Genomic DNA, 15,438 nt, shown 5'->3' on the forward strand with positions numbered 1-15,438 from the left:
GGCTTTTAACCAAACCCGCCAACGAGGTGACTCATCAACTCTACTCTCTAGATTTTTCTTTCTGCCTTCACCTCCTCGTCCACGCCGTTTTCCCTCCTCATCAACTTTCCCTTGCCCTTCCTTCATTTTAAAAAATTTTATATATTACACATTTTTTAATAAACTCTCAAAATAATTTTTATTAAATTATTAATACAATAAATTATATATATTTTTAATGAACCTCTAAAATAATTTTTGATTAAATTATAAATACAAATAAAAAATAATAAATGATTTTATAAATTTATTTAACTTTACCTTAATTTTTAAATTTGTTCCTTTTAAGTTTCTTCACACCTTTTTCTATCTTTTTTTTTCTCTTTCTCTTCTCTTTTATCCTTTAATCATGAAATTACAAAGAGATAAAGTTTTTTTTTATTTTTTCTATTTATACCATTATTATTATTATTTATTTTTTTCAATTTTGTTTTATTTGATCATATGGTTTAAGTTTTTATAGATTTTTTTCTTCAAATTTTCACGAATCATCTACTATATTTTTTTTTTTTCTTTTTTGTTATGTAGTTCTATCTTCTACTTGTCATATTTTTTTTTGTTATGTGTTTTCAATAATTTTAATCATTAAAAATTAAAAAATTATTATGTAATTCTCAAATATGTATTATAACATTGCATTATTGATTGTTGCTTAAAATTAGAATTATATTATTGATTGTTACTTAAATTTTCACCAATATATCATTTTTTCATTAATCTTGATTATATAAGTTTTTTTTATATTTATGTTTTATGTTCAGATGAAAGAAAATTATATTTAAACATTTAGTCTTTAAACAATATTAATTATATAAGAGAAAATTATTAATTTTATATATTGTATTTAATTATTTATATTTCATTCATTATTCCTCTTCATCTTTAAATCTCCAAAAAAAGTTAGTTAGCTCCGCCCTACTCTTCACCCCATTCGTCAGGTCCCCTCCATAGCTCTCTGCTCACTTGAATAAATGTTCAAACTCATATCCTTGAAAAAATAAATATGTTTATTTATTATTAATTCAATTATTTTAATAAAAATAAAAAAATTAAATTTAAAAATTACTTCCATCTTTATCTAAATTTACAAGTCCAATTTTTCAAATTTTATTGCATGTAATCTATAAATATATAAACTCTCATTAATAGCAATTCTAGTGATTTACACAAAAAATGAATAAGATAACACTAACGATGTTGATAATTATTCATGTATTCATTATGTGATGATATGGGTTATGATGCAAATTTGATTTTTAAACGTATTTATATCAACATAATCTTTAAAGTTCTCATTTATATGATCTGTTTTAATCACAACTTTTACTCTAATTAAAGTTTTGTATCAATTTCTATGATATTTAATAAAATAACTAGATTTGATTGAGAAAAAAATTATACTTAATTATTTCTTTGTTTGACAAGGCAAGTAATTCAATCCTTTGTTTTTTTTTTTTTTTTTTGTGTTCCTTTTGTTGTTAGTGCCCCAATCTAGGGCCATGTAATTAATCTATCCAATCCTCTCCAGCTTTTAAAAGCAAACGAGTAGCGAAAGTGTAATCTCACCCAGACCAAGGGCAGGAGCTTGGTATAGGGCTACCAACTGGACAAGGGTTGGGTCGGCATAAAGTGCCCGGTTGCTGTTTGTGTCAACTTAGCCAACTCTAAAATAAATTGCTTCGTATTATAATTATATAAAATATATATGAAGCCTATCATCCTTTTTATATATTTATTTATTTATTTATTTATGGGAACCCTATCATGTTTTAAAGATGGAAGACCATGTATCGTAGTAATATTCACAATCATCCGAAAAGATCACCGAGTTGATGCACTATATTTGAGCAATAAAATTAGAAACAAGAGATATTAAATGAATTTCAAGGCTCAACAATCAATCCACCACTCCTAAAGACAGAGTCGACATACATAAAAGGTAACTGATCGCTAGGTTTAACCTTAGCATCATATCCCTGACCCTTATTTTCTTTGATATTAGTTCTTCAAATTGCCATATATATATATATACATATGAAGCAAGGCTATTGAAAAGACATTAGAATAGCCTTCATTGGTTAGTACTAAATTTGTTTGGAGTTGCATGTTTAGAGCGTTAATCATAAAAAAGTTGGTATACTACCTCATTCACCATGTGTTTTGTTAATCTGTATTAAGCCATTTTTTTAATTGGCTTTTTAGTACTTGTTGCACACCAATTTGGATGAGTTCCTGTTTCATGAAAATGAACTTTCCCACTAATTTCAACTTTCCCTTTTCCATTGTTATAGATAGATGTTGTAATTCTTTATTTTTTATAATTAAATAAGCTGAACTCTGAATCCAGTCTTTTTATTATTTCTATTTATGTACCTAATCTTTACACTTTTATTACAAGTCAATTTAAAGACAATAGAAAATTATGTTCAAATTTTGATGTTCATTTCAGTCATAAGATAACCTTTTCGTTTATGACTCAGCCATGCCAACATGATTTTTTTCATCAAATGGCACATTAGTGCAAGAGACCTTTATTTAAAAAAAAAACACTAAAAATCTTGTTTAAAAAAATTTAAAAAATATTAATAATTTTTTAATTGACATAAAATATGATGTTTTTTATGTTGATATCTGTGTCATGTTGTCAAAAAATTAATCCACCTCGTTATGTCAAGATATCACCGAAATTCCAGTATCCTAATTAATGGCAAAATTGAACATCATTAGATACAGTCCTCAAAATCTACAAATCTAATCTTCCAGAATTTATTGCATGCAATTAACAAGTATATAAATTCTCATTAATAACAATTCTAGTGGTTTACACTGAAGATAAATAAGATATACATACTTCACTAAAAGAAAACAAACGTGGCACTAACCATGTTAGTAATTATCCATTTGTAGTCACTTGGCATTTCACAAAGAAAAAAAATGGACGTTGCAAAGTAAGATATTACTTATTTCTTTGTTTGAAATGGCAAGGAATTAATAGAAAACCCATCTTATACATAGAGATTAAATAAATATTACATCTCTTTTGTAATTTTAAAAGCTAAAATCTATTTCATATATATAGAGCTGTATTCTCTATTTCAATCCCCATTATTCCTAAGTAAACAGTAAACCCATAGAATAGCTTTTGGCCTTCTACCTCGCAAAAGGGGAATACTCATTCCCCTCCCTCCCCGTGGGAATAGCCATTTCGGATGACTAGGAATGCAAACCATGTTCACATGATCTTATTCTTATGTAAATTTTAGGCATATTACTTACAAAAACATTTGAATTATTTAAAAAAATTTAAATAATTCTTTATTTTTTTATTAGATTCACTCAAACTCATATACTTTTATTTTGAGTCAAATAAACTCTTATAACTAATAATTGATTAATTTTTATTAATCAAAATATCACTAGTCATTTTATATCACATACTGTTGATGTGGTATGTTGACATGTCATAATAGATAATGACATGACATATTGATATGACATGATAATTTGATCATATGACATTTTACCTTTCACGTCTATGTCACATCAGCATTATATGAGTATAAAATTATAAATGATATTTTAATTTATAACAATTAGTCAACCATTAATTATAAGGGCATATTTGATCTAAAATAAAAGTACAATAGCTTAATTAAATGAAAAAAAAATAAAGACTTATTTGAATTTTTTTGAATAATTTAAGGATTTTTCAAGTATTATGCCTAAATTTTATAATTCTAATTGTTTTTTTTCTTATTTTCATTTTTTATTTTTCTCTCTTTTTTTTTTCAACAAAATAGGGGAAAAGCTTCATTTGTGAGATGAAGTTTTTGGCCGTCGAAGTATGGCTCAGACTATTGACAACCAGAATTTGTGGTTAGCGACGTCAATTTGGCACAACAATCACTAGATTCAGTAACTAGCAGTGTTGATTTAACGCACCAACGACCAAATTTGGCACCCAACGACCGAATCTAATCGTCGACAGCCGAAGATTGACACACTTCAATGGATCGATTTTTGCCTATTGTGGTTGGAAAAATGAGAAAAAAAAAGGCATTATATTTAAAAAAAGCTTTTAAACTATTAAGAAAACTTCAAATAAGTTTTTATACTTTTATTATATTTAATTAAGTCTTTATATTTTTATTTTAAATCAAATACTTTTATGACTACTGATTGACTTAGTCAAAATGTCATTTGTCTTTATATACCATGTGGTGTTGATGTGAAATGTTAACATATCATAATTGATGATGGTGTAGCGTGTTGACATATCATAATTGATGATGACATAATATATTAATTTATTATAATAACATGATCATATAGTATTTTTTACCTTTTATATCAATGTCATGTCAATACCATGTGAATATAAAATAACAAGTGATATTTTGACTTATAACAATTAGTCAATAATTAGTCATAAGGGCTTATTTGATCCAAAATAAAAGTATATGGGCTTAATTGAAAGTAATAAAAGAATAAAGTCTTATTTAATTTTTTTTAAATAATTTAAGAACTTATTTGAGTATTATGTCAAAAAAATAGAAAAGTAAGAAGGCATAAGGCTAAAAAAGAAGAAGAGAAAAAGAAAAAAAATAAAGGACGCATATAAAAGTCTTGAATTTATTAAATAAAAATGTTTATTAATTTTATTAAAAAGTTATGATGATATTTTTGTAAGTATAGACACTTATTTTTGTCGAGGATATGTATTGAATTTTGAAAATATAAAAAAATAAAAAAAATTAGGAAAATAGCGAAAAATAAATAAATATGAAAAAGGATAAGGATAGATTTGCACCAATTTTAATTCTAAATGAACTTAAAAATTTAAAAAGAGATTAAGTTAGATTGAATCAAAACTTAAGAAACCCATTCAAGAAGGAATAGAACACATTGAGTATAGATATACCTAAACATCAAACCCAAAAAGGGACAAAAAAAAATTGAGAATCAACAATTGGCAGAGGAAAGAAAAAATAGTTTTTGGAGTCCTTGGATTTTGGGGTTTTGATTTCTTTTTCTAGATTTAGGAAAATTGGGTTAGTTTAAAAAAGCTACAAAGGGACAAGGGGATCAGGAGGATTCAGGGTATGAGGTGGTCCTGTCGAAAAAACCTTTCACTTAAAGAGAGTAAAAAAGGTTAAAAATAAAGAAAAGAAGAGAAGGAAAGCTTTTATTCCAACAGTAAAACTAGTCGTCGTTTTAGGCTCTAAGAAAAAGGAAAATTTTGGTGGATTGGACATGGCCCACACGATGACTCCAACCAATTCTTAAAGCCTATTAGCTTTGTTTTGGGTTCTGAAGCCCAAGAAGGTAAATAATGTTTTTCTTTTCTTTAGGCGATTTAATTTTATAAGGGCATAATATAAGGATTTTGAATTATAAGACATATTTTAGGAAATCATAAAATTTGGTTAATTTGAATAATAATTATTTAAAAGTAAATCTTTTAAATGAATTTTGTAAGGAAGGTTACAAGTTGTAACTTTCTTAAATTTTTCAAAGTAAAATTAGTTTACGACGCCTTGCCATAAGCGTTAGGGGTAATCTTATAATTTAAGTCTTACAAAAGAGGTTTTATTTTAAATAATTATTATCATGCAATAATACTAGAATCACACTATTAATGTTTTCATGTAAGTTTGATAAAAAGTAAATAAATAAAAACTCTTCAATGACGAAACTTTAAAAAGGTTATAAGTGACAGCTTTTTGAAAATTTCTAGTTAACAGATTTTTTTGGAATTCTGCCATGAATGTTGGAGTTTTCAAGGATATTTCAATACCAAAAGGTTTTTGTTTATTTCAATCTCAATATAAATAAATAAAGATTTTCTTATGATGAAATTTCAAGAAGGTCATGAGTGATAATTTCTTACAAATTTATTGGTGAGAGATTTTTCTTAAATTCTGTCATAAGTGTTGGAGTTCTCAAGGAATATTTCAATATCAAAGAGTTTTTGTTTACTTTAGGAAAATAAAAATAAAATTAAACATTGAATAAGGCTAAAAGACACATAATAAATTAAGTACCAATTAAATGGGCATTGTAGGGTGCTATTACCTTCTTCACACGTAACTGTACTCTCGAACTTAAATCTATCTTACAGATCAGAACTTATTTTTTTAATGAACTTAAGTCAAGCTTAGAACCTTATTAAGAAAAATAAATTCACCTAGGTAATCAATCATACCTAAACAAAAAAAATTGATAGCGACTTCTTTTAAGTCGAACTATTGAGTTTCAAGACTCATGTTTATGATAGTTCGACTTGCAATTGACCACCTAGGTGAATTTATTTTCACTAATGAGGTTCTAGTTTCACTTAAATTCATTTAAAAAAATAAGTTCTAATCTATAAGATAGATTTAGATTTTAGAGTACAGTTACTTGTGAGGAATGTATTAACAGCCACATAACGGCCATTTAATTGGTACCTAATTAATTATGTGTCATCTTTTAACTTATTAAATTTACTGTTTAATTTTATTCTCATTCTCATATTTTTTAAATAAACAAAAACTCTTTGATATGGAAAAAACACTTATGGTAGAATTCAAGAAAAATCTGTCATCTAAGAATTTTCAAGAAGTTAACACTTATACCCTTTTGAAATTTCATCATTAGATAATCCTTATTTATTTGCATTTTTATCAAATTTACATGATTGAGATAAACAAAAACTCTTTCATATTGAAATATTGATTGAAAACTTCAACATTTATAGCATAATTCAAGAAAAATCTCTCACCTAGAAATTTTCAAGAAATAATCACTTATAACCTCTTGAAATTCCATTCTAGGAGAATCTTTATTTATTTACTTTTCTATCAAACTCACACAAAAACATTAATATTGTGATTCTATTATTATTTTATGGTAATAATTATTTAAAATAAACTTTTTTTGTAAAAATAATTTATACGATTACCCCAACGCTCATGGCAAGTTCTCATAAACAATATTCCTCTAAAAAATTTAAGAAAGCTACCACTCGTAACCTTCCTTAAAAATTCATTTAATTTACATTTAAATAATTATTATTTATATTAACCAGATTTCATGATTCCCTAAAATGTGTCTTAAAATTCAAAATCCTTATATTATGCTCCTATAAAATCAAATTGCCTAAAGAAAAGAAAAGTATTATAATATTTCTCTTCTTGGGCTTCAGTACCCAAAACAATGTGGATTCAAGCTACTGGGTTTTAAGAATTGGTTTGGGTCAAGATGCAGGTCGTGATCTAATCCACCAAAACTTTCCTTGTTCTTGGAAACTAAAACGACATAGTTTTACTTTTGGTATAAAAGTATTGCTTTTCCTCTTTTCTTTATTTCTAACTTCTTCATTGTCTCTAAGTGAGAACTTCTCTCTAAATGAAAGATTCACTCTTAAAGACAACTCATTCATTGAATTCTCTCGATCGCCCATCCTTTTAATCGGAATAGCTTTTTTACAAACTAACCCAATTCTCTTAGATTAAAAAAAGAAATCGAAACCCAAGAACTTAAGAATTAAAAAAAAACCCTATTGGCTATCCTCTGCCAATTGTTTCTTCTTAGTTTTCTTCTCTTCTTTTTTTTTTTTCATGTCCCTTTTTGACGTTGATGCTTGGGTATTTTTATTTACAATGTATTCTATTCCTTCTTGAATTAGTTTCTTGAGTTTTGATTCAATCTAACTTAATCTCTTTTTAGATTTTTAAGTTCATCTAGGATTAGGATGTGAAATCCCACTCTAATGGAAAATGCTAAGTTAAGAAATCCTTAGATGAGCATGATGATTTTGTGTTTTGAAAATTTAAAACTCAGTTTTAATTTTGAAAAAATTCATGTTTTGATGTATTAAGATAATTTAATAAGTTTGGTGTTAAAAGAAGTCCAATTGAACATGTTTCTAAGATTTATTTTTGCTTATTGAAGCTTATTTATCGATAAATGTTCTTGATCATTCGATAGATATAATCTAGAAAGGTTTTTTTAAAGCAACCCTAAAGAACATCTATGAATAAATGACCAGATTTATCCACAAATAGCCAGATCAATCGATAGATGGCCCAATCTATCGATAAATGATCTATGTTAGATAGCTCTATCTATCAATTGATAGTAATGATAAAGTTTTTAAAAGAACCTTGAAACCTATCTATTGATAGATGGCCTCGATCTATCGATAAATGACGTCATTTTCTAAAAAAAAGAAAGTAAAAACGTATTTTCACACCCAATATTATAAATATATCATAAGAAACGACGGTTTTCAGTCTTTAGCAATTTTTCAAGATATTTTCTTTAACCTTAAACTCTCTCAACCTTTTTTTGGATCAAATCACCATTTTTTATGATTTCAAAATTAGTTTTAGGTTTTTAAGAAAAATATGACATTTTTAAGCTTTAGAATCTTTAAAACTTGATTTTTAGATTTTGAAAATAAGATTTTGTTGCTTAGATTTACTCTTTGTTGTTGGAGTTTAAAGGTTTTGCAATTTTACTTAGCATCTAAGCTTACTTGAGATAATAATAAAAATTTTATGAATTTTCTACTTATGGGTATTTGTAGAATAGTGAGTTTAAGCTAAAAATTTTGTTGTAAATGAATCCGACTAATTTTGAAAAGGCTTAGTTAGATTATTGTGTGATTTGTGGATTGAGGATTGATTATTATAATTATTGAATGTCTAAGAAAAAACGAAACTCCGTTGGAATTGCTAAAGTAGATTGGTACTTTTTGATTTAAGCCACCATTTTCGAAGTGAGTGAGTACACCATTTTTAAAACTATTTTAGTATGTAAAGTTGAAAGCATGATTTGAATAATTGAGGGTTTATTGATGAGTATGATTTCCCATAAATATTTATTTTAGAAAATGTATCTATGGATGTGGAAATGTTTTGAAAATTGGTTTTCAAAACTTATATATATGTAAATATGCTATTATGTATTAATTTTCAACAAGGAGGACAAACCTTTTTATTATTGCAGTTCACTCGATTACTCTAGCCTTCAAGCTAGTGTGGGTACGAGAATTATATATATGTGATTGAGAATGGTTATGGAGGATTAAAATGTTCTTGAATGTAAGTACTATGATTGTGGATTGAGAAAGTCTCCACTTTTCCTTGATTCATGTGTTTAACATAAATTGGTATGATCTTCTATAAAATTTTGACTATGTTGTGATTGGTTTTAGTTCTTGAATGTAAGTACTATGACTATGGATTGAGAAGGTCTCCACTTTTCCTTGATTCATGTGTTTAACATAAATTGGTATGATCTTCTATAAAATTTTGACTGTGTTGTAATTGGTTTTAGTCCTGGTGTGGGGTAAAAATACTACAAGGATGAGATTGGTGAGCACACCATCCATTCCCCTTGCATATATTTGGCTCTAGTCTCTTTGTGGGGGTAAGAATACCACAGGATTAAGCTTGGCCAACGTGCCACCTTTTCCCCTTTTGTATGTTAGTTCTAGTCTCAATGTGAAGGTAAGAATACCATAGGATTAAGTTAGAAATTGTACCACTTTTTCCCTTTTTATGAGTCTCGGTATGGGAGTAAGAATACCATGAGGATGAGTTGGGTGAAAGTACGCATTCTCCCCTTAGTTTGCTCATGGTATGTATTGATATAATTTATTAAATGAATGGTTCATTCTCAATTAAATGTTAGATGTTGAACTTGAAAGTTCATAAATTACTTACCGTTTTCTCCTTGCAAACGTGTTGTAAGTTGAGCTTTGATATGAATATTATATTTTTTGCATCATGAGTTTTGAATGCATTTATAGTTACATAATTGTCATAATTATTTTGCAACAATGATTTATTACCAAGAAAAAAAACTCTTATCCCCTAGCGTATCCCATTCCCTGCATCCATTCACAAAATTTTTGTAACTCACACGTTATTTTTTTCTATTTTGTTTTAGATTAGTAAATTGTTTGGCTAGGCAACTTGTGGAGTAATAGCCCAGCTCATTCATGGTAAGTGTGGTAGAACTTTCTTTTCAGCCTTCTGATGTTGTACACTCTGCAATGTGCCCACTCTCGTTGTAAACTGTTTTGTTATAATGAACTATAATATGAAAATAATATTGATAAACTTGTTTACGTTTTCGCATATTGTGTTAAGCCTTGAATATGGGTGCATTTTGATATTGAGACTATGGTGGACGAACCATAGTAATATAAACACAGAATACGTGTTGAACCCCAACTGTTTAACATTGTGACTATTTACATGATATGTGATAACACCACACTTGACGTTAAGAAGTTCTGTATTGAAGTGGCCTTGTTGAATTATTGAATATTTTGATTACGGATGAACTTATGTCTGTGGATACAACGGATAACTAGCCCATGCATTTATGAATTCAAATTTACTTGGGTCTAGTGGGCTATTTTTACATAGTTCCATGCGTCGGTCACGATCCCTTCCAAAATGGGATATGACATAGAATTGATGCAAACCTATCCTTACCCTTTTTCATGTTTATATTTTTTTTTTTTTGTTATTTTCTTGATTTTCATTTTTTTATATTTTCAAAATTCAATAAACATCTCCAAGTGTTGAATATCCTTAATTAAAACATTATTTTTAATAAAATGTTATTATTTTTTTTAGTGATAAAATGATATTTGGCATAAAATTTTTAAAATATATATTAAAGTTTTAAATATTAATTTTTAATTGAAAGATAAAATGGTATTTTTGCACTTATTCCTCATATATTCTTTTACATGCTTTTTACTAACCAAATATCATAATAGATTAATAGTATTCCGTTTATATTCCATTTCATGAATCAAATTATAAAATGGTTATTCCTCTTATACTATTTTAACATAATGACTATTTCATTTACGAACCATATATACCATAAGAGTTTTTATTCATTAAAGATATTTACTCTTTAAATAAATTTAAATTTATAAGTAATTCACATCTAATAAAATTCATTAAATCCAAATTGATTTTTAATATAAATTTAGATAAAATGTCATAAATTATAATTTCAAAACTTTTATAGGACTTCACATATATATTTTTATATATATACGTTCATATGTATTATAAAATATTGTTTTCATTTATACCAACCAAACAATGAACCCTCTCTGATTAACCGGAATATATTTAGACCTAAAGCCAAATTAAATATGAAGCGGAACAAGACACAAGATCAAGCGCGCGCGTAGGATAAGATGGTAACTGTCACTGCACACGTTGACACACAAAAAACAAACACAAACATAAACCTGAGTTTATCAAGTTCTATCCATTAACCATTCCAACGAGGAAATCAAAGCAACAAGAAAAGGAAGAACGAAGAAGAAAAGTGGATATTGGCCTTGGGCTTGGACCGAAATGGACATTTGGAACAAGGCTCGAAGCTTCGCGGAGGAAGCAGCAAAACGCTCCTCGGAGCTGACAAAGGAAGCGGCTCGGCGGTCCTCAGAGCTGAGCATTGGCTCCGCCAAGCTTGGCGATATAGTTACGGAGGCTTCGAAAAGGTCGAAGGGGATCGCGGCGGAGGCGTCGAAACGAGCCGACCAGATCAGAGTGGAAGCCGCGAAGCGAGCCGACCTTATCAAGTCGTCTCTTGCCGAGGGGATTGCGCCGACACAAAACACGGAGACGCAGGTGGAGCAAGAGAAAGAGCTGGAGAGGTTTGGAATTGATGAAGAATTAAGAGATTTTGTCAAGGGGATTACTTTGAGCACCTTTCAGGATTTTCCTTTACCCGGTAAATACTTCGTTAACTTTGTTTGGATGCTGAGAACAAGTAGGCAGTGGAAAACTGGAAAGTGAATTTGAGAGTTTGAAAAGTCAATGCTGTGATTGATCACTGAGAAAGAAATTATAGAATTTCATTATATCAAATGTAATGGTACAAGCTTTAAGCTTAATTCTAATGTTCTATGTTTAGAATTTATTCTAATTAAAAATGTCGTTTCTGAAGTGTATTTTAGGAATTAGGTAGTTCAAATAGAGTAAAATGAAAATGAAAAAAAAAAAAGAAAAGCATGCAGCTTTTTTTTTCTTCTTTTATCTGCATTTAATGGTGAGTTGATTTGATGAGCATCTGGATTTGCAGACGATTCGCCAATGTCTGATGTTCCTACGGTCTCAAATATAAGGCAAGATCTTACGGAGTGGCAAGAAAAACATGCCAATCTTGTACTTTCAACGGTTAAGGTATATACATTGTTGATGTAGAGTGAGAGCTCTTTTTAGTTGTCTATAAAAAGTATACTTAATTTCTAACGCATGTAATCTTTTGAGCAAACAGGTTGTCAAATAATAAAGGTATTAATTCATTTTGAAGGTTTTAAGGTCTTCTTTTAACTTTTATGATGTGAATGATTAAAATGATAATTGTATGCAAATAACATTTAGAATATATTCAACCGCTACATAAATATAATTGCATTTGGATTTCTTTCCTTCCAATCAGTCATCATTTTGTCTATTCTTAGTGTTGCATTCGAAGCAGAAAATTTTCTAACATTATCCCATACTTATTTCCCAATTTGATGAAATATAATAGGCAGATGGTAGCCATAATCTTCTAGAATCCTTCGGAAAAGAGTTTGTGAGATATTGAAAAATGTTGACCAAGAATAAAAAATTGAAAATGATGGTGATCCTTTTGAATCTAGTTAAAAATGCAAATTAGCTTCTTCTTTTTATTTTCTTATGATCCATTAATAACATGGTCTGCATCAAACTTGGTAAAGTGAGAGTTTGGTGTTTTATTTTTGTCTTTGTTGGAAATATGGCCATTTGTTGGAAGTAAATCATTCATTGAGGTTTGAATCATATGCACAATTTTTTATTTTCTTTTTTAACTCTGATTTTTTTTAATGCAATTTCTATTCTGAATTTGTTGTGGGCAAATTGACCAGTCTAATGTGTATTTACTTCATATAAACTACGAATGTAACTTTTTATGTTTAGCATGATAAGCGTAATCATACATGCATGAGAATATGGATGTTGATAGTTCCAGTAACCAAAGTCTACTATTTCTTAAAACTATGCCTTTTTGTTCTTTTATGCTAATTCCAGGAAATTTCAAAGTTAAGATATGAGTTGTGCCCACGTGTTATGCGAGAAACGAAATTCTGGAGGATATACTTTATACTAGTAAGCAGTCACATTGCACCGTAAGTAACCTTTCTTTCAATATTAAGCATCCTTTTTTTTTTCTGAATTTGAACTCTCGGCTTCATTTTAATTGAGCTTGTCTCAATCTTGGTAGTTCAGATTATGAATGCTTCCCTGCACTTGTCCTTTTTCTTTAGTTTATGTATTTTAAAAATTTTGCTCAAATTTCAAACCAAAAATAATTAAATAAAATGTTTCACCAAGTTTATGATTCCAACATAGTATAATTAAGTCTTCGCAAAACAGCTACTTAATTCGTTTAGCATTGATTTCTTTTCAATTGACTTTTGAAATTTATCTAAACAGATCCTTAGAATTAATTGCTTAGATAATTGTACATTTGGATCCCAAAGTACTTTCAGAATTTTCCTCACACTGATGCACATTTCCTTAGGTTTGATTCATCATTTTCTTGTAAGTAGCAGTAAACCCTGATAATTTATGGTTCCCTATAGGTATGAGAAGCGGTACATGGAAGATGTTAAGCAAAGTTCTGCAGAACAAGTTACGGATGAAAAAGTGAAGGACTCTTCAAATGTTGAAATGACTTCTAAACCACAGGCAAAGGAAACCAAAGAGCATGGTAAAACTTCGACCTCATCCGCTGAACAGGACCTGGATATATTCCTTTTGGGTGATGACAGTGATGAAGGCCCTGGTACAAAATTTCTTTCTTGAAACATTAAAGTGGTCTGCTAATTGTCCTTATTCCCTTGAAATGGATTTTCTTTTTCTATATTAGAGTGTGCATTCCTGTTTTTATAGTCAAGATTGCTGATATACCTAGCAATTGCTGCAAATGAAAACTGAATCTTCCAGAGAAATTTTTTTTTACGTGAACTGCTTTTAATGTGCTAATCATATGTTTGGTGCTTCAGATGATGGAGATGACGGCTTTGATGATGATTTTGATAAAATGGTGGACAGTTCGGTAAGCACAGTTCTCCCATTCTTCATTTGACTGTATTTAGGTTTATGGACTATGTCTTGTTGTGTTTCATATCTTTGTCAAATTGCTTGGGGTAGATTGGACTGCTAAAAGTGAAAATAAAAGTTATTTGATATGAGTGAATTCATATACCTAAGTTAGACTTTACAAAAAAAATGAAAAAATGAGCTTGAATCCAAAGCAATGTGATTTCTAGATTCTTGTAGCTTTCTGATTTTATGGTTGTACCCATTCTCAGTTTAAAAGAATCATTTTATCATTTGAAAATGAAAAAAAAAAGAAAAAAGAAAATGTAAACAAGAAAGGGAGGCAGGCTTCTTTGTATAATATGACCCACAATTATGATGTTACCTGATGTAATTTATTAAGGACGTAGTACAATGGCCTATGCTTGAGCTGTTGGACACATGAGCACAGCGTGGCTGCGGTTTCGTTGCATTACAGTTTCCTTCCAATTTCCAACCAATTCCAATTTGATGTGTCGATATGCTGAAAGCTCTTTCTTACTCTGGATAGATCTTTTAAATGAAGGTATTTAAATTTTGTTCTAAATTGCAGGATGAGGAGAAGGACAAATCATAGAAGATGCAGAAGCTGGTGTCAACATGGTGAATCATTGCTGTCATCAGATTTGGAAAGTTGGAACACTTTCTGTAGAATAAAGTTCTGGCAGGTAATTGGTAGCTCTCTCTGTCAAATATAAGAAACCATTGGCATTGGTGTTTCATTTTCTTTGCCACATGTTTTTTCGTTTCTTTTAGGAGGGAGGTAGGGGTGCCAACTTGGCTGTGTGTGTAAAGAAATTTTTTAATGATTTTCCCGCAAAAGCTGTGGTTTAGTAAATCTAATTTTCATTCAACTTACTCCCCTGTGCTCTTACCTCGAAGGCATTGTTAGTGTTTGGTACGCGATTCGCGTGGGTCAGACTATAGTATGTACAAATTACTAAAATATCATAGTACACAGGTATGGAATTCAGAATCAATAATACAGTAGATTGTCATTGTTATTTGGGAATTAAATGCATTTCCTATCTGTAGTATGTACAAAAATAGGTTTGTAAACTATATATGTAAAAAAGTTGTGATGAAATATCAAACTTAATTTAGATAATATTTGATTTTTTATAATTAGAGTAATTAAAAAAATAATAAAACGTAAACCTAACTATTAGCATACACTAGTTAATAACATCATTTAACTCTAGGTTTTTTCACCATTTAACCATCCTAGTATTTTTCTTTCGATTCAACACCAAAAATTGAA

General features: G+C 28.9%; 1 protein-coding gene across 1 annotated transcript; it reads left to right on the top strand.

Moving 5' to 3' along the window:
- On the top strand, positions 11,253 to 15,181 carry LOC18604908. Its single transcript, XM_007037605.2, has 6 exons — positions 11,253 to 11,799; positions 12,151 to 12,251; positions 13,125 to 13,222; positions 13,679 to 13,881; positions 14,102 to 14,154; positions 14,731 to 15,181. The coding sequence occupies exons 1-6, from the start codon at positions 11,421 to 11,423 to the stop codon at positions 14,752 to 14,754; spliced, it is 858 nt and encodes a 285-aa protein (XP_007037667.1). The 5' UTR covers positions 11,253 to 11,420; the 3' UTR covers positions 14,755 to 15,181.

The sequence above is a fragment of the Theobroma cacao genome, chromosome 3 (genome assembly GCF_000208745.1).
Source record: "Theobroma cacao cultivar B97-61/B2 chromosome 3, Criollo_cocoa_genome_V2, whole genome shotgun sequence".
NCBI classification, from domain to species: domain Eukaryota; kingdom Viridiplantae; phylum Streptophyta; class Magnoliopsida; order Malvales; family Malvaceae; genus Theobroma; species Theobroma cacao.